Here is a 19,733-nt window from a genome sequence, read left to right as displayed (position 1 = left end):
AGTCCTGCTTGCAGACGGTGTACGGGTCTATATTACTGACACATGGGACAATATTGTCAGAATCGAGTCCCAGATTACTCCGCATGCAAGCAGGACTAGGAGGAATTATACTGACAGTACGTGTTAGTTGGTACTCGATTCTGACATTCTCCTTTCATGCCTTTCCTTCTCCCCCGCGGGGAATAAACTTACAAGTTACATTGTAAAGTCTCGTACTCGACTCCATCAGAAAGCAGGCAAATTCAATGAATGATTCGAAGGGACGACTTTGCAGGTGTATGGTCTATGCTTTTACCATGGACTTCCTACCTCCGTGCTTTTACGTAGCTCTACCGTATATCCCTGGTATATCGTATGAAAATAACTGGACGTCAATACGTGAAATGTGTCTGTTTACATAAATTGTGGGTGTATTTAACGTAAAATGGATGACGCATGCGTATGCATAGCGTCGTAAATTTTGAAGGTCATTTGAAACCTATATTCAAATTCTATACATACCGAGTGCGATCAGCGGAGCCTCCTTAGCTCAGTGGTTAGAGCACTGGTCTTGTAAACCAGGGGTCGTGAGTTCAAGTCTCACAGGGGGCTAAATGGAATTTCTTTTAATATAATTTTATTTTTACTCATTTAGTCTTTCGTTATCTTTCTATTCTCTTTACTAGGAATATCTTATCACATTTTTTATTTTTTCATTAAAGTTATTTCCTCCTGTTCATTATTGTGTGTGTCAATATTTTTATTCATTGTACATGTACCTAGTAAAAATATCTTTGCTTTAATACTGACACGAACTGATTGTGTATTTACCTATTCTGACTTAGGGTCAAGCTTGCAACTGTCCATCTAATTAACAGAAGATTAAAAAAAGAGGTAAATTCAATTGAAATGTAATTACACTTAAATATAGCAGAAATATCAGATACAGCCACAGAGTCTTCCTTTGATGGGAGACAATAACCACTACTAGATATTATCCATGGCAGTATTTGACGATGGGAGATGAAAGGAATTTTACTAACACCAATACATTATAGTACTATACTTGTAAGTTTTGGCTAAAGGGCAATTAAAACTGACTTGTAATTAGACATTATTTCCCAATATTTTTTTTATTCGGCCTAGGAAAATACGAGTGACATTAAAGAGTACATTTGTACCTGCAAAAAGTAATATGTTGTGAGTATTTCCATAAACTTGAGAAAAAATTATACCTGTATTGGTGATTCTGAACATATTAGTGATTCTATTAAATATTTCAAGCACTGCAGAACTAATGACATATGTACATATTTTCATGACATTGAAAGACCAGGTTTTTTCTGTTCAAATGTGTACAACTTTGCTTGTACATGATAAAATTGACATAATTATTCTACAGGTGTCATTGTTCAACAACTTGTTGTAATAGCATAGTCCGATTCCAATAGCTGAAGTTGAATTTGCAAATTCTAATATCATAAGATGTGACAATTATCATGTATGAGAGGATTTCCTTGGTTACATAATAGTCACCACTGGCAATATGTAGAAGTAAAATAGCCTAGATTCTGAGAAGTGGCACAATTGAACAGTATATTAGTGTTGATTTTATAATTATCCTTAATTAATGCCAACATAAGGCATTCTGCAGTAATTTTCAATTATGAAGGTGTTTTCTTTCTGGGACAAAAACTTAGGATGGCCCTTTTTGTGTATCTTATGACCTGATATTTCTTGAATTCATCAAAATTATTATTTATTTTTTAAATTTGACACCCTCTAAGGGCAGGCCAGAAATTTTTTTAATACCACAGCTGGTAAGGTTGCGACACCAGAAGTATAGAGGTGAAAATTATCATTCATCTCTGGAATTTGTGACCATTAATAAAGCAATTATTCAGTTTCTGTCTGTCATTTTGAAGCATCCAGAATGCTAAAAATATGATCATGAATTGAAAACATGATCACACACACACACACACACACACACACTCTCTCTCTCTCTCTCTCTCTCTCTCTCTCTCTCTCTCTCTCTCTCTCTCTCTCTCTCTCTCTCTCTCTCTCTCTCTCTCTCTCTCTCTCTCTCTCTCTCTCTCATTTTTTTCTTTTCTTCAACTGAATAACAAACCCATCAACTTTAAGGTGTTACAATGAGGAACATAAAAATGAATATAGGATTGCCAGTACATATTCAGTTTACAGCTTCTGATGCCACATAACTCTAAAAATGTTCAACACAAAGACTGAAGTTAGGTGTTGTGTCTAGAAATATGTTTTATTTCTTTGTCATGATACTACAACATGTACAAAAGTAGAACATAATTTCTGAAAAATAATCATATTCATCCGAGAATTCCAAACCTAGTTCATGATATCATGTCATATACAATTAAGTCAAGGTAACCAAAATAACTGAGTTGACATGAAGAATCGTATGAACAGGTTTTCAGACACCAACATGTATGGGATTATCTCTAGTGAACCCTGTGCAATGCGGATACCATGTGATTACCAAAGGCTGTAGTTAAATAAAATATGTACTATCACAGAAGGAATTGTGCTACAAAAGAGCAATACACTGTAGTGTACTACACTGCCTCAATATGCTCACATAGTTTTCCCAATTGAAATTAAACTTTGTGGATCTTTCTCCCATATTCACTGTTGCCATGGGTGTGACACAGGTCATTCTAGAGAATGTATTTCTATTTTGGAAGTGATTGTGAGGCATTGTTGTAGTATCAATAGTAACTTTGTTTTGTTCCAAGGTAAAGGTCTTTGATAAGAAATAAAGAAGTAATGTAATTCAGGGAACAATTTAAAGACATCATTCAGAAAACATATAATTCAGAAAGAAAAGTACAATTTATAGTTTACATAATTTGTATTGTCATTACACAATTGCCTTTTCGCTTGTTCAGAGTCCAGCTCTGATGATCCAAGAATTTGTCTGTTGTATTTCACAAGGAATTTCATATACTTCATTTAAGTCACAATTCTCATTAATAGCACAAAAGTGATAAATGGACGGTCTAAAAAATGGAACAGGTAAGTATACAGAGAGTACTTTTAGTCTAGTCTATTTTACACTGTAAACATGATTTTTACAAAATGTACACATCATCATCATTATTATTATATATTCATATCACCTTACTAGTAAATCTGATTATCAATAAAATGTAAAACCCTTCATTATTTGGATCAAAACGTGAAGTTTTTTCATGATTTATTTGTACATATCTATAGTATTGATGGACAGAATGATTCTAGTAATAAATAAATAGTTTTTGTTACATGACCAAGGGTTCTAATTACTTACCAGTAAAATTTTGCCTGTTCAAACTGAACTGTCCAATTGCTGGCTTTACCAAGAGGCATACCAAGAACTATTCATCATGTTTTATCAACCTGATTAACATATTTAATGAATAATGCTACATACCAATAATCCAATCAAAGGAAACATGTAAATAGATTGGTTATAAACATTTATCTTATTTGATTGTTTTGTGAAAATATGTATGAACGTTGTAGAATCACCATTATTACAAAGTGTAGACTGTAAGATACGTCGTGACGTTCCACCCTCACCGGCCTCCTCTCACCGATGTGTGAGGGTGCCCTGTCATGGCGTACCTTACAGACTATACAAAGTGCTGATAAACCATTAGCCAACAGTAATATTGCAATATTTATGAATCTGTCATACTGATACAGGGCAAATATCCACTTATAAGTATTTAAAAATCGCAGAAAGTTGTATCAAATATACAAGGATATAGCCTGATCTCTCTAAACCACATAATTTTATAATTCATATATTTGCACTATATAAAAATTTACTCCTAATTAAAAACCAACCAAATTTACAATCACAAATATACAAACGTACACATACTTTATAATATACCAGATGACTTTTGCCAGAAGTCCATTAAGTTTCTTCAAACCATTGTTCAGAATATGTGTAAACTTAAATGGAAATGATGTGTAAATGCTTGTTTGACATAAATTGTGTCAGTTTTTTTCTTTTACATTGGTACTCCTTCAATAATTCTTAGCTTGGCTGATGTTCCTGCTTGCTTGTTTTCCACTTTTACTACCTGTAAGAAATAGTATCGACATGGAATCATTTTCACGAGGTCTGGATAATGCTAATTTTTTGAATACTACTATGAACTATTTTGAATACAAAACAACATGTAACGGTGTCGTTAAAATCCCTGTAGGAGCTTTGTTCTTTTGTCTGAACAATATCAAAGGAAGGATACATTTATTCAATTATTTGTTCATTTATTTATTTTTTTGGCAATATAATAATAAATATCTCGTGCTTTCTTGACAACATTCTTAATCAATGTTTACTACAAAGGTAAAATATACAAGTAATAAGTATATCAATTCTGGTAATAAAGCTTTGTATATGTCCATTATTGAAAAGTTGTTGCAATACTGCATTTATAAAGGTTGATCATTTTTTTCTGTTAACATACATTTAAAAAACTAAACAGTCTGAAACGGTATAAATGACAAGTTACCATGGTTACCTTATTGCCTTCCTGTTTCTGGAACAAGAACCCTGCTTGTTTGTACACTGCATGAGCATACATAGCTTCTTTAAACTCTTGTACAAGTGCTTTCTGAGACAATTTACTCCTCACACGATCATGATTTTTCTGGAAATAAAAACAAATTGGATATGGTATAATGAAGACTTGATTCATAGAATGTCACATACATGTTTGTTTTTGTAAATACTGTCAGACACCATTGACAACTATGGATTCAAAGACTGTTTTAACACCTTATTAAATATATCATATAATAATGTTATTACAATATCTCCTGACAATCTATTCTCATTACTGATATATATATTACACTTGGGTGGACAACTGTGCCAGCATTTCTATAATCAGTAAATACATTTAATGTGAATCACATGTACATCTGAAATGACTACTTTTTATGTACACAATAATATTATTTTTGGCTTGGACTGTATCAAATAGCTGGTAAAGGTTAATTTCTACCCTGAATCATGACCAGTAGTAAAGAATCTTACCAAGTCAGCAAGTTGGAATTTGCCTGAGTAACCCTCTTCAATGTTGAGATTTTGCAGATCTATATAGACCTGTCCCATGGATTCATTATCACCAGTAAAGCCATGGTCAACTACATGTAACACAATATACCTGCAAAGATATAATACACTTGATTAGGACATACTAAAAGGGCAGCACTAGTTGATCTACACTCACAAATATTAGATTATCAAGAGAAAATACTATCATATCCTACATTGCTAAGAGTACGAATTTACAATATAAATCTGGCATAAATAATAAATAACTGTTGGCTAAGCATTAATATAGTCATTGTCATCAATTTGTAGATCACTGTTCAATATTTGTTTTTTTTTACAATAATGTACGATATATTTAAATCCAAAGTCAGAAATTTAGTAATATCTATCCTGTTTTTATAAACATACTCACCTCTCTGATAATTCTTCCTGTGGTATTTCAAACTCAAAGGTTTCTTCCCAAACTGGATCCAAGGTACCTTTCTGTTTCTGTAATCACAGCAATAAAATACATGTCAATATAAGCATATGCCTTTCAATATGAGGAATATGTGAATTGAAAAAGAAAATGATGTGTTCATGTTTCTAATATTCCACAATATCATGGTATTATTTGTTCACCTTTCTCTCAATCTGGCTCTCTAACTTTTGTGAAACTCACAAAAAATCAACCCGCTGGAACAAGTACATTTCAGTAAATTCATTGAACTTGTTTTACATGTGACAAATAGTACACAAACATTTCAAACCTATTAAACCATATTATGCTGTAATAAAGTCACTTAATGGTAACATATAAACTTTTTGATATTTTTCAGTTTATAAAAATGGAAATGAAAATGTATAACTTGATTTACCTTTGTCTGATGTATGGTTGGTAGACCAGGTATCATTATCTTCACATACGGATCAGAATCGCGTCCTGGGTCTCTCCTGACCAGGTCATTGCCCCTATGTATTGTTACTGACAATGTCTGTGGTAATCGGTATGCTAGGGTAATTTCCAGATCTCCAGAGATACTCAGGTCAGTCTGAAAAAACAAACCAATAAACAAAACAATTCTATATGTGGTATGCTGGAAAAAGTATTTAAATACTACAGAACGTCACAAAGAAGTCACAACATTAATATTTCTGTATCAGAAGATTAAATGCACAGGGTGGATTAGGATTAAAATTTAGCTCTGAAAAATAGTTATCTGGCAGAGTTAGATATTCATACCTCGGCTTGCAACTCAAACCACTGTGTAACAACTTCTTTGAAGTCAAACTGTGAGAGTTCAATAAGTTTCTCTCCCATGAAGTCATCTTTGCCAAAGAGATCTTTGTCCCAAACCTGGACTCTGAGTTTTGTGCCTGCTATTTCTTCCTCTAGTAAATCAAAGGTGAATATTTCATTGTATTCTGGTTGTAGAGTATTCTCAACTGTGCTGGACTTCTTGAATCCTTCTGAACTATGATCTGGAAGCAACTCAAACTGTAGAAAATATTTTTTTTTAAATCATTAGAATTTCCATAATATTCTACTGGTTGCAAGGATTGATGTGTAAGTTTGGCCAGTGGAGTGTGCTCAATTTGAATAGAGTATCCCTTCACATTGAACTTCGATATTGGAAAGGAAAAACAAAACATTACTTGCATTGTCAGAACTCCATCAAAGCACCAGACATTCAACCAACATTATATACTGAACATACAAGAATAGATTACAATAAGCTTTTAATAGCTCCTGATTTTCTGTAGAAAAATGTAGTTTTAAAATATGGATGTATTAGTGAGACTATACATCCATGATTTAGAGTTGAAGAACAGTTGTGAACACTTCATTCTATAATGGCTAGACTGGAAACTTAGTTTAGGCTAAGAGATTATAACAGAATAGCTAGAGTACAGCATAACCATGTTTTAAATAGAAGACGCTATACGTTGTATTTTTATTAAGGCTGGTAAGCATGTAAAATCTACTTGAGTTCCCTAGCCATTTTACCTGGTTCCCACTAAAATTGTGGTATAATGTATGGAAAACTATGTCAGTGTTACACTCCTCTTTCTGTTACCAAGGTTTCCAGGCCTTAGCAAAAACACCAACTTTTCTGAAAAAGTTCACTTACAAAAAAGGTTATTTTCCTTACCTTGACATAGGGATCCGCTGCCTTCCCACTCAGATCTTTAGGGACAAGTTCTCTCGCACTCACTAACTTGATCAAAAAAAGCTTCTTGTACTTGTCATATTTGAATGACAATTTGACTTCTCCTCTGACATCTCCAATAGACTTCATCACTGTGGGGTCCATACCTTTAAACAGCCTCTTCAGTAAGTACATACTTTGCTGCAAATGGATTTTTTGAAGTGTTACAATGTAGCAAAATGTGGCAATTTCTTTTATATATGTATAACTGCTGCAGCCGTACACGTTATATACATGTACAACTTTTTATTTTTGAAACACTCTTCTATTACCTTTTCATCAACAATATTCTAATAAACACATCTGAAAATAATCCACACTCCTTGTATCAAAGTAACATCAAATTTAATTCAGAAATGAAATAAATTTAATAAATAGATAACTATTGCATTCAAGGAAGTAAACTTATTAAATCAATCAACAGGTGTTTCGATATGTTTTAAAATTTCCTTTTCCTTTTCGTATTTTTTTTTTTTACTTTGGAAGTATAACTTTTTCAATTATACTCCGACTTAATAATCCAACATTTTTTTCAGAATATATGTTGTTTTTTTTGTTACACCATATCGAAATAAGAGGAGATAAGTTACTACTATTTTGTTTTTAGTTGTTGTTTGAAAGCAGCTACTAAGTTATGCGAACTTTTCTAACTCAAATACTATAGGACAACAATTTTTTTTCGACACGATCAAAACCTTGGAGTGTATACATTACAAAATGCTTTGAAATTTACTTGCAACCGACAACGCGTGACATCCCCACACATACCTTTGTATAATCATACTGATCGTCTTCTGCTTCTAACATCTTCAAGAAAGGGTGCATATTTTTGGGTCTCCTCTTCGCTGGCCTCGCTGCCATAAGTTTAGCAAGCCCTTGAACCCTGTTTGGGTCGGATCTTGGTTGGTCCGCACTTGTCTTCGAAGCTCCGGTTCCTCCCATAGTGCTGTCGATGGAATTCCCAGTAAACTCTCCCTGTTCAGGCTCAGTGTTGTTAGTGCACTCAAGAAAGACGGGAGTCAGTATAGTTTTGTGCCAACACTTGGCAACGGAGAATTAACTGGTCCAATTATAATCTAGTCATGCAATGGTGGTTATTAAGTACTTATTTTGATGAATATCTATATCCACAGAATCACATTCTTCTGACTTCCCCTATATTACGACCTGTTGTACTTATTTTTATTTGGCTTCTTCTTGCGACAGCACTTTTGTAATCTTCTGACGTCATTGCTCGTCATGGGGAGGAAAAGACCACCTAGCATACCTGAATATTACAGGGGGAAATCATTCATCCCCGAACAATTTTTTCTTCTTCTAATTCTTCGCGTATTTTAGATATAAAAACGAGGAAGTCATAGGAGTTAAGAGATATTTTGCTGAAATTATATTTCAATGTTGTCTTTCCTTGAAATTCCCCTTAAAAACTGCAATTCACTTCACAATGCATGATATTGTAGAGTAACATAGGGCGTAAAGCAAGCTTGTGTCACGTGACGTGATATGTCCCTTTTCCACGGCCATTTTGAATATTGGCCATTGTCGTGTCAGTTCCTGGCAGACTTCTCCCTAATCTAGTTGTTTTACTTGTCGGTTGAAAATAGTTTATATAAAAAGAAGTTGCCAAGATGGGAAGTAAGTATATCACTTCAAATTCACCGAGCGTCATGGAGAGGAGGTGTAATTTTGAGGCATTTAAACTCGTCTTCCGTAAATCGTACATTTGCATATGGCGAGCTATGGACATACGCGTACGCACCGGTGGTGTACTTTACCATTCGTATGAAACCAAACGAAAACGGGGTTAACTCTTCAATGTTCTCTTTTTTTTACAGTTAAATTTCTTGAAGTCATAAAGCCATTTTGTGCCATTCTACCTGAAGTACAGAAACCGGAAAGAAAGGTAAGGGATAGCCCGTCGCCGTGACTTCCTCACGATCGTTCGTGGGTGAATGAAAAAAAACTCTATTGCAGGGAGTCAACGCATTCAATGCAAATTGAAGCCATTAAACTTTACTTTCGTGCTAACCTGCATAAGAACTTCTGTTTTTAGTGTTTGTATACTAGTCATTAGTTTTCCATGTGTAATTATGTACAAGACAAGTTACGATGACCTGGCAGCCGTTACTATAATAAAGTGATCGCTCACTCGCTTGTTATCTTGAGAAAACAATACCTCGTATGCGGCGTACAGAAGTGCCACGTTACACATTGCGTCGATCACAACCGGTAAGGTCATTGAGGGGCGCACGAGATTGTGTCGTAATCAATGTTCGATCGTCGTCATTTTCACAAACATTTGATATATCTACAAGATTTGTCGTATTTCATACAAGTAGTTGCTGTCGAATGTGTGTAGTATTGGTCTTATGTGTGAAAAATCCAACAATATGGTATTTACTATGATGCGTAAACAGCGGTTCAAAGGTCGCCATCATAGGAACAACATACGATATATGAATAACAAAAAAACTTATTAGTTGTTGGGCAGAAGCCATAAAAACTCTACAAAGTTATTGTTGATGCAGTTTGAGGAACAATCACATTGTATATTTTTTCCAAAACGCTATTTCCGGTTGAGCGTCATGAAAAGCATGATGCGCTAACACTGCCTGGTAGTGGTGTGTGTGTGTGCTGACGCAATATTTCATTGGCATACACACCAACTCCAAATAATACCAGCTGTCCCTCTTTCTCAACAGATCCAGTTTAGAGAGAAGGTACTATGGACAGCCATCACCCTTTTCATATTTTTAGTTTGTTGTCAGGTTAGTATACTGTTTTAAACTTTGACCTTTACTTCCTGTATTCCTTGTAAATGCCTTTCACAGTACTGTTATAACAGAGGATGCCATCCATTAGACATGTGGTGAATTCCAAAGACATATCAAGTCATATAAATTACTGTAGTTGAATAGAATATCATGGAAAGCATTTCCTTTAGGATGGCATAATCCCATACATTCCAGTGTTGGCAGTTTGATAGTATCACATAATATGGCAGTATTTGAATTCATGTTTGAATATGTAGGAAATTAAAACTTACCTGTGGCTTTCCTTTTAATTTTTATAGATACCATTGTTTGGTATAATGTCATCAGATTCAGCTGATCCATTTTATTGGATGAGAGTCATCATGGCTTCAAATAGAGGTGAGGAAAATGTTGATTTGCATGTTCAGTTCAACTGTAAAGCGAGAGAGAGAGAGAGAAACAGACAGACCAGACATACTCACACACACACACACACACACACACACACACACACACACACTAAAGTGTTCATTGTAGTTGCAAGTATGTATCATGATTGCAGTATTTGTATGTATGTTAAAATGCTACATGTATGAACGGCTCTAAAAGTGTAAATTGCACCAAGCTGGTTGTTGAAACAAAGCCAGGACACTATAATTAATGCGGATAATTAGACACCAGAGCACATTGTATTGTTGTTGGTCAAGGCTGTTTTAACAAGTGAGCCATATTGGCAATATGTCATGTCGTCCATAACTTAATTGTAAAATCTATCACCTTGCTAATACCTTAGTTGGACACTTAATTCTTATCCTCCATCTATTGCAAGATATTTTGTTTGCAATCTTTACCAACATAGTGAAACTGTTAAGGCTGTTTTGGAATATTTCTTAAATGGTTGCCATATGTTGGTAATTATTGGTTATTATGGACAACATTGGATACTAGGATCATTACAGAATTTGAGTATCCATAACTCACCACATGTTGTAAATCAGTTGGAAAGTTTTGGACCTTGACAACAAATAATTGAACTCGTTGAAATGACACCCTGCATGTATCTAGTAATCATACTGTGTTAGTGTATGGTGTGTTGGCTTATCCTCTTAATTATAGCCTTCAACTTGTGGTCTTCTTAATTCTTACCCCCTCTACAGGTACCTTGATGGAACTTGGTATATCACCAATTGTCACATCAGGTCTTATCATGCAACTCTTGGCTGGAGCTAAAATCATTGAAGTTGGCGATTCTCCAAAGGACAGAGCTCTCTTCAACGGTGCACAAAAGTGTAAGTAATACTGTGTGCATGTCAATGTGTATAACTCAAGGTCAGTGTATATATAGTCTGAGACCATACTCCATTTCAAAATACAATAGTCCAATTACAGGGATATGTTGGGTCACTAAGTTAGTGTACATGTAGAGTTTTGGTTTCGCTTGTAAAGGGTATACTGTGTTCAACATGTACAAATCTGGCTATGCCCATGTTGTTTATCGAATGTCTTCTCTTCTCTACTAGTGTTTGGTATGGTCATTACAATTGGACAAGCCATTGTATACGTAATGACTGGTATGTACGGTGAGCCTGCCGAATTGGGTGCTGGTATTTGTTTACTCATCATCCTCCAGGTTAGTGCTAGCAACCACTTATATTCTCGATTGTGATAAAATGTTTCTGGGCAATATTATATATTACACGACTGTACCATCTGAGATCTTCACTTTTATTGTGTCTGTGTTCTTTACTACATTTACATTTTGAATGAAATCATTATACCCTCATATTTCAATGTGAAAATGAAAATTTAGCATGTTTTCCATTTGAAATCCCAGGGAGATATTTACGTAACAAAGTACTCTAGTACATCATTTTCATTTTAAAAGGTAACCGTTTTATTTCTAACAAATGAAATGATAGGCCACTGCTAATTGGGAACTTCTTACCACTTGTCAAAATTTCTGGAAATTTGATCTTCGGAATATCTTTCAAATTGTACATTTAAGTGATGAAATTAGTTGAGGGTACTGTAACTATCATGGCAAAATAGACCAAAGAGCAATTAGCAGATTGAAGCTACTACTCAGCAACGTCTTTTAGATTAATACTGGTACCTTGCATTTACAAAATTTTACATAATTTCAGTAATGTCAGTAACTGTCCTTTGTGGCGTTTAGACTCCCTCATGATTATTTATAGAATGAAGTGAAATAAAGAAATTTTGCTGTAAGTTAAATATGCTAGTTTGTGAGTCACTACAATGTAGTAAGGAATAGGGGAACATCAGATTTTGATGGTTCATCACAATAAATTACTGTTCACCGGTGGTTTGTCAAATTGACTATAGAGGGCGCACTGTTAGCTGTTATTTATAAACCTGTATCATACATATTCTCTGGTGTGTACAACTTTACTGACTGGCTTGTATATTATTTATATTACAGTTATTTGTTGCTGGTTTGATTGTGCTTCTGTTGGATGAATTACTTCAGAAAGGTTATGGACTCGGCTCTGGTATCTCACTCTTTATTGCTACAAACATTTGCGAAACCATCGTTTGGAAAGCCTTCAGTCCAGCAACTATCAACACAGGGAGAGGTAGGTATTGCAATTTGGGTCAATTTAAAGTATCTGATGTTCATTATTTTGAGGGAAAACTTTCTACAATACTATGCATAGAATGATAAAATACCTAAATTTAACCAAACACTGACAACAAATTTGTGAAAACAAACAAATATAACTTTAAGTTTTTTAGTTCAAGTCTTTTTGAAAATAACATGTACTTATTGAGAAATTTTCGAAAAGGGTATTTCATTCTATTTTTGCAATTCACCGTCCGTGTTCTACTCCCCATCGAGTGTCTTCAAGATTAAAGCTGTTATTGTACAAAAGAGTTGTGATAAAAGAATGTTAACAAACCATATGTGAACAGTAAACAAACTATAACATATTAATAAAATGATATCTCCTAATTCCATACAGGTACTGAGTTTGAAGGAGCCGTCATTGCCTTATTCCACTTATTGGCAACACGTACTGACAAAGTTCGTGGTCTCCGTGAAGCTTTCTACCGTCAAAACTTGCCAAACTTGATGAACCTGATGTCAACAATCCTTGTGTTTGCAATTGTCATATACTTCCAGGTTAGTAACAAGTCTATTTTGCCAGGACATCACATTTCAAGAATTGTTTGGAAATTGTGTGCCCGTCAAAATGAAAAATGGCCAAGATAAAAAGCAATACAGTTCAGAAATTGTCCTTATCATTGTTGTTCACTCAACCCCCACATTGTGAAATTGTAGAACTGACAAAGTGGTTAAGAATAAGAATGGAGATTTCGAAAAAAGAAAAGAGATAGGGGAAATAATAACTATGCTATCATAAATGGATAATGGCACAACTGCTCAAACTTCACTGAGTTGTTCGCAGAATTCATAATCTGTGTAGCTTTCAAAGCTAATCTGATCATGAATATACCCCAACTTTACTACCATCTAGTGTTTTTTGATATTTTTTACTGATGCTAAAATAGATCAAAAAATGCTAGTAGTATGCGGATAATATTCTTAAGTGTCTACAATCCAGAAAGCATTGAATGAAGTGTTTTAAATCAATTGTACAATATCAATTTGTTTAATGTACATGTCTCTTCTTATTTTGTAGGGATTCCGTGTGGATCTTCCAATCAAGTCAGCTCGTTACCGTGGACAGTACGCTTCCTACCCAATCAAGTTGTTCTACACCTCTAATATCCCAATTATTCTGCAGAGTGCGCTTGTTTCCAACTTGTATGTCATTTCTCAGGTTAGTGAATCTGTTCATTTGTCTTCAAAACCTATGGGAATCACATTGTAGTTTCTGATTTCAAGGCCTCCATGTAACTATATCTGTACATTGCTTAAATATGGTTTGTATCCCATGCCAACATAGCCAGTTTCTATTGATTTGGTGAAAGTTGTGTTAGATTGAGGGAGCCATTATGCTTTCTGTCATGGGTTTAAACTTACCTGTGTCAATATCTGTAAAAAGGTGTCTTCTCATACAGAGAGTACAAATTGTTAAATCTCTCTTTACCAGGGTGTACTCAAAAAGTACAAATTGAGCAAAACAGGATTACCATGCAAGAGAAAATATTCACTTTATTGAGAGACAATACATAGTAACTTACTGTAATGTTGTGTTCTTAGCTTTCGATCACCGTACACACTTCAGACAGATTTACTCCTGATTTCAGAAATGATTTGTATCCTTTCGTTTCAAACTCACACAAACATGGTAACCTGACATTTGTTGTTTTGTTCCTTTACAGATGATGTCAGTCAAATTTGCAGGAAACTTCTTTGTTAACCTTTTAGGAGTTTGGGATGTAAGTTGTTATTTGTTTCCTCGTTTATTATGATCACAGGATCTGAACTCGTCTTGTAAAACATTGCATTTATCATTTTGTTTTGTACTTGGTAATAAATTCAAGTAAAGCTACATTGAAATGTTGATGCTTTAAAAAAGATTATCTTGTGAAAATTTCATATAGAGTGTTTTGTACCAAAAATTCATGGAAACCCCTCAATATTTGCCACATTAGCCATATGGTTTCTACAGCAATGTATTCATTGATCCTGTACATACCTGTGTAGTTGTATTGCAAATGATGTTAACTAACTGAGACAATGAAGTGAAAATAGCCTTACAGATTCATTTAAAGACTTTGTTCATATTTTGCCTGTATTTCCTACATCAGGATACTTCAAGTGGAGGGCCAGCCCGTTCATACCCAGTTGGTGGGTTATGTTACTACATGTCACCACCTGAAAACTTACAACATATGGTGGGAGATCCCCTCCATGCCATGCTCTACATCGTCTTTATGCTTGGCTCCTGTGCATTCTTCTCAAAAACTTGGATTGAGGTTTCTGGATCATCAGCAAAAGATGTAAGTTATCAACTGTAATAAAGGGGGTGTCAGTTTTTAGTAATGACAAATGAATACATACATAGACACACACATACACACACACACACACACACACACACACACACACACACACACACACACGCATAGATATGTGTGTATGTATGTACATGAGTGTGCATACATTCATACATATGTTACTGCCTACATTCATTCATGCATACATACATACATACATACATACATACATACATACATACATACATACATACATACATACACACACACACACACACACACACACATACACACATACATACATACATACATACATACATACATACATACATACATACATGTTTTGCACAAGAAATAGATATTCATGACTTTCACTACCATTGTTAATCATTCATGATAGTCACCAAGGAGTACTGTTTTAGATAGAGAAAATACATGAAGGCTCTCAACTGTCATGTCCTGCCACATCAGACAGGTAATGAATGATGTATGATTTTTTGCAGGTTGCCAAACAATTGAAAGAACAACAGATGGTAATGAGAGGTCATCGGGAGAAATCCATGATTCATGAACTCAATAGGTAAGTTTTGTCTTCAGGACATTGCAATATCATCTACGCTATATTCTCAGTTTGTGAATGGTCTGAATGTCAATGTACGACATGCAGCTGCGCATGTACAATGTAAGTATGGCATAACTCTAGCAAATATTGAGATATTTGAAAATTAGCTAACCTTTTCACACCTCTAGTTTGTTCATACTAGTGATACACCCAGCTCCTTCATTACTGTATCTGGATAATTCTGTCAGACCTAGGGTTCACACTGAAGATGGAAAAGTGATTTGTTTGTAACATGTATGTGGCTAAATCCCAAATGGAACGAGATATATATATTAATCATAATAATAATAATAATATGACTTCATAATGCGCCTGTTCTCCTGAGAGCTCCAGGTGCTCACAGTTGTTGTCCCCGACATGGATCTATATTGGCACAGTGACCCTTTATACTTCCTCAGTTCCCTGGGGAACATATAGTGAGTCGTGACTCACAATCATACTGCCTCTATGATGAACACAGTGAAAAATCATCCTGCATTTCACCGTCTTAGAATTCATGTTGCTAAGTAATGTTTATTGTATATTGTTTTCAGATACATCCCCACCGCAGCTGCCTTTGGTGGTCTCTGCATTGGAGCACTATCAGTGTTAGCTGACTTCCTGGGAGCAATTGGTTCTGGTACTGGTATATTACTGGCTGTAACAATCATCTATCAATATTTTGAAATCTTTGTCAAAGAACAGAGTGAAATGGGCGGCATGGGAACATTACTATTCTAAGACGACAACCCATAAACAAAGCTGAAAAAAAAACACTATCAAATGAATTTTATTAGTAAAATTGTTTCGTTATTTGATTTTTTAAGTCTCTAATTCATAAACAGCATCACCCGATTTGTGGCGTCTGGGATTTATAATGGGTTGTCATAGTCCAGTATTAACACTGAGTGGATTGTTTAGGAACTCACTACCCCAGATTGCAGAACTATCAATTTTTAACACAGTATTTATGTATTTTGACATGCACATCCCAGTCAGCCACAAATCAGATGATGGTGTAAGTGATGTTTATACCTCAAACAGTGCAGTAAAACACCGACACACACACCATTATAGAGTCTATGAACCCATCCATACAAGAATATAAAAAAAAAACACATCAAATAATTCCTGTCATGTTAACGACGTTTGTAGATACTAGTATTCAAATATTCGTACCCATTTAAAAAAAAGTTCAACAATCAGAAAAAATGTTACCCAAATACTAGAGTTTGCTTTCTGGATGGATTTGTTGAATGTACAGAGGAAATTTTTTAGTACCTGCAGATGTATTGTTTATTAAAAAACTCAATATTTAAGTCTGTACACACTATCACTTTCTTTGTTCTTTAAAAGAAAGCTGAAGGGTCATTCTGCATTTTCCTGTTCAGTTGAGGGGTATTTGTTCATTTGTCATCACCATCTCCTCACACTCTATTCGACCATATATGTACTGAAATTTTATTATTATGTTGAAACTTTTTGTGTCCTTGTCAATGAAAAGAACATAATCCATGTTTTAAGATGACTGTAGTTGTGAAAAAAAAGCTTATGACGAAATGAAAGAAACAATGCTATTTTCTTTGCATTTGGTACTCCCACACATGCAAGACCTCGTGTCTTTTTCCCAAAAAATAAATATTCCAAAAAAAAACACATTTAAACTTAAAATGTAGTGATTGTTATTGTTTTGTGTGTAGAATAAGAGAGATGTTCTACTATGCAAGAAGTTGGAATGTTACTATTAACCATGTAAAGCATGAATGGTGTTTTATTAACTTTAAAGAACCTAGATGCATATACTCTTGGTTAAAATACATAACAGGACTGATTATTTTTTGTCTCTAAGTACTTCGACGAGCGTTACATGGGGCTGTTGTACATGTTGTATGTGTGGGAGTATATTTTTGGCTCGGCCCTAGCCTGATGAAAGTGAATAATGACGAGCGCCCTCTAATAGTATCATCTTGCGATTGAAAATTTATATTATATTGATGTGCGCCCTCTTTGTACTTGCCAAGAGCAGAGTAATTCATTCATTCTTTGCAATGCGTGCAATTTGGTTCGTTAGAGATGCTATCTATGGTTATCAGCCTTCTAATATCATCCCAGAATAGTGATGGAGAGATAGCAACTAACAGCCAGCAAGAAGGTCGTATAATCTACATCTAAGCTATTTGATAGCTGCGATAAGGATCATGTGGGATTCGGCTCTAGGATTACACAAATAATCTGAAGCGGCTCGTCTAAAATGCCACTAGGTGTCAATCATGTCATAGAAGTTCCTGCCTCTGGCCAACTTCTGTCAAGACATTTGCAAACTTTAATGAAAGAATCACGCAGCGTCATTTCCAGCAAAACGCTAAATTACAGTACTTTTTAAGTTGCCTGTCATGTGTATCTCGTAGAGTCAGATACTCGAGAGAGTGAGTAAGTAAGTAAGTAACATGTAACACTCACTGGCGCTCTTCGCATTTTACTCTAATGTATTTCAGATACATGTGATGGCCATCAGACAATTTAACTATATGATAATCTTACTCTTATCTTGAACACCTTTCTATCGATCGACTTGTGGTTTGATTTCAAGTTTGAACTTACCTCTACATACAAAAAAAAAGGGACAATATTTTATTTTTATTTAAACAACGTCTTCAGAATCTGTCGATGATCTTTATCCAAATATCGCCGCACACGGTTATTACTTACTTACTAAAACACTCTGTAACTTGAAACTTGACTCTCTCTTTCCACTAAATTCGTACGTCTTAGATAATAACTTGTAAATCAGAAGGCCATGAGTTGATACAACATGTATTCAATCATGAGATATGAGTCGCACTCAAGGATTTTTTGTAACCGTTTTATTTTATATTCTTACATGAAATAGACAACAAGGAAATGAACATAATAGATGAAATGATACATACTCATCTGAGAATTTACATTTTAAACGATCTTTATGTAATGACAATAAGTCTGAGTTTGCACTTAATGTATATGTGCACCAGGATCTATGGTTAAAGAGACATGCGCTAACTTGAGACATTGTTTTCTTCATTTTTCATCTAAAGCCTATATTTTCCATAAAACCCATCTAATATATCATATATGCCTGAATGGGTATAAAATTTCCATGTAACGGTGACAGGTGTAAATGTGCATTTCCTCTCCAGGTGTAAATGTGCATTTCCTCTACGATTTTTTGGTGTCAACGGTAATTTTTGGGGTGTAACCACAAAATAAATTTTCGATTCATCGACGTACGCATTGCTACATATATCATATTTATTTGTGATTATTATTAAACGCGTTGCAGTTAGTAGAATGACATTATGTATTAAATTCTTCGTATGGAACTAAAATGACGACAAATGTTCTCTTTAAACAAACTAGAATTAGGTAGTGAAATGAAATCGAAATTAATAATGGATAATCACAAAGTTAAAGTGGCCATATGGATGGGTATTTATTTTACAAAACAATTTTATCCTTGCTTCCTACTTGAAAAATCAGCGTAAAACAACATTAACAATGTCTGTTTGTAACACAGTACTCCATAACAAAAATCTATTTAAAAAAATAAAATGTGTAAAAAGTTTGTTATTGTACGTACAAAACAAACATTTTATACATTTATTAAACTTTTGCAATTTATTGAGTTACAAACTAAGACTTGTCAGTATTTTTTCTCGTCGATATTTCAAGTAGAAAGCCATGATAAAATTGTTTTATGAATTAAATATCCAAAATGAATACCCCAATCCTCGTCCATATGGCCTCTTTAATGTTTCAACCTTTCATATACTTAAAAATATAATGTCAAAATTGACACAGAAAAAAATGTTCAGAACCGGCTCATATCCACTTTAGATTTGCCAGTATTTAGGTATTAAAATCAAATTAACATCAACACTGAATGATCATAAGTGAAGTTTTCAACTTTTTATTACTAGCTGCTAATAATTGACCCTGCAAAAGGCTCAGATATATCTGGCTCATATCCCTTTCAAATTGAAATTACCGGAATTAGGTCTTGAATTAAAATAAATCTGAAATTAACACGTTGAATGAAGTCTTCAACCTTACATTATTCTACTAATAAAACAATATCAAAATTGACGCACACAAACAATTTCAGATCTGGCCCAAATCCCCTTTAAATATTATGGACTTTAGGTCTTGAAATA

At 34.4% G+C, this 19,733-nt stretch overlaps 2 protein-coding genes and 1 non-coding gene across 3 annotated transcripts; 2 read left to right on the top strand and 1 right to left on the bottom strand.

The window, feature by feature from the left end:
- The first annotated feature begins 518 nt into the window (after positions 1 to 518).
- Positions 519 to 591, top strand: Trnat-ugu (transfer RNA threonine (anticodon UGU)). The gene has a single exon. It is a non-coding gene; the product is annotated as a tRNA-Thr (tRNA).
- Positions 592 to 2,238: 1,647 nt separating this feature from the next.
- On the bottom strand, positions 2,239 to 8,467 carry LOC144453357 (synaptotagmin-1-like). The gene is made up of 8 exons (XM_078144634.1): positions 8,029 to 8,467; positions 7,204 to 7,401; positions 6,294 to 6,548; positions 5,929 to 6,102; positions 5,484 to 5,560; positions 5,051 to 5,180; positions 4,533 to 4,661; positions 2,239 to 4,088 (listed from the first exon to the last, which is right to left on the bottom strand). The coding sequence occupies exons 1-8, from the start codon at positions 8,200 to 8,202 to the stop codon at positions 4,017 to 4,019; spliced, it is 1,209 nt and encodes a 402-aa protein (XP_078000760.1). The 5' UTR covers positions 8,203 to 8,467; the 3' UTR covers positions 2,239 to 4,016.
- Positions 8,468 to 8,693: 226 nt separating this feature from the next.
- LOC144453340 (protein transport protein Sec61 subunit alpha) lies at positions 8,694 to 17,214 on the top strand. The gene is made up of 13 exons (XM_078144610.1): positions 8,694 to 8,895; positions 9,096 to 9,163; positions 9,963 to 10,028; positions 10,334 to 10,412; positions 11,171 to 11,302; positions 11,534 to 11,643; positions 12,457 to 12,610; positions 12,998 to 13,158; positions 13,679 to 13,819; positions 14,325 to 14,381; positions 14,754 to 14,945; positions 15,446 to 15,522; positions 16,098 to 17,214. Exons 1-13 carry the CDS (start codon positions 8,889 to 8,891, stop codon positions 16,282 to 16,284), a joined length of 1,431 nt encoding a protein of 476 aa, XP_078000736.1. The 5' UTR covers positions 8,694 to 8,888; the 3' UTR covers positions 16,285 to 17,214.
- Positions 17,215 to 19,733: the final 2,519 nt, after the last annotated feature.

This window comes from Glandiceps talaboti, chromosome 1 (assembly GCF_964340395.1).
Source record: "Glandiceps talaboti chromosome 1, keGlaTala1.1, whole genome shotgun sequence".
NCBI lineage: Eukaryota > Metazoa > Hemichordata > Enteropneusta > Spengelidae > Glandiceps > Glandiceps talaboti.
This window is presented reverse-complemented; position numbering and strand designations above follow the sequence as displayed.

What these genes read in the sequence shown, in the direction of transcription:
- LOC144453357 (XM_078144634.1), bottom strand. Translation starts at nt 8,202, where the DNA reads ATGGGAGGAACCGGAGCTTCGAAGACAAGTGCGGACCAACCAAGATCC. An exon ending in CAACCATACATCAGACAAAG is followed by an intron (nt 5,561 to 5,928) that starts GTAAATCAAGTT and finishes CTGTGATTACAG; the next exon opens with AAACAGAAAGGTACCTTGGA. An exon ending in AGAAACAGGAAGGCAATAAG is followed by an intron (nt 4,089 to 4,532) that starts GTAACCATGGTA and finishes TATTTCTTACAG; the next exon opens with GTAGTAAAAGTGGAAAACAA.
- LOC144453340 (XM_078144610.1), top strand. An exon ending in CTTCAACGGTGCACAAAAGT is followed by an intron (nt 11,303 to 11,533) that starts GTAAGTAATACT and finishes CTTCTCTACTAG; the next exon opens with TGTTTGGTATGGTCATTACA. An exon ending in ACTTGTATGTCATTTCTCAG is followed by an intron (nt 13,820 to 14,324) that starts GTTAGTGAATCT and finishes GTTCCTTTACAG; the next exon opens with ATGATGTCAGTCAAATTTGC.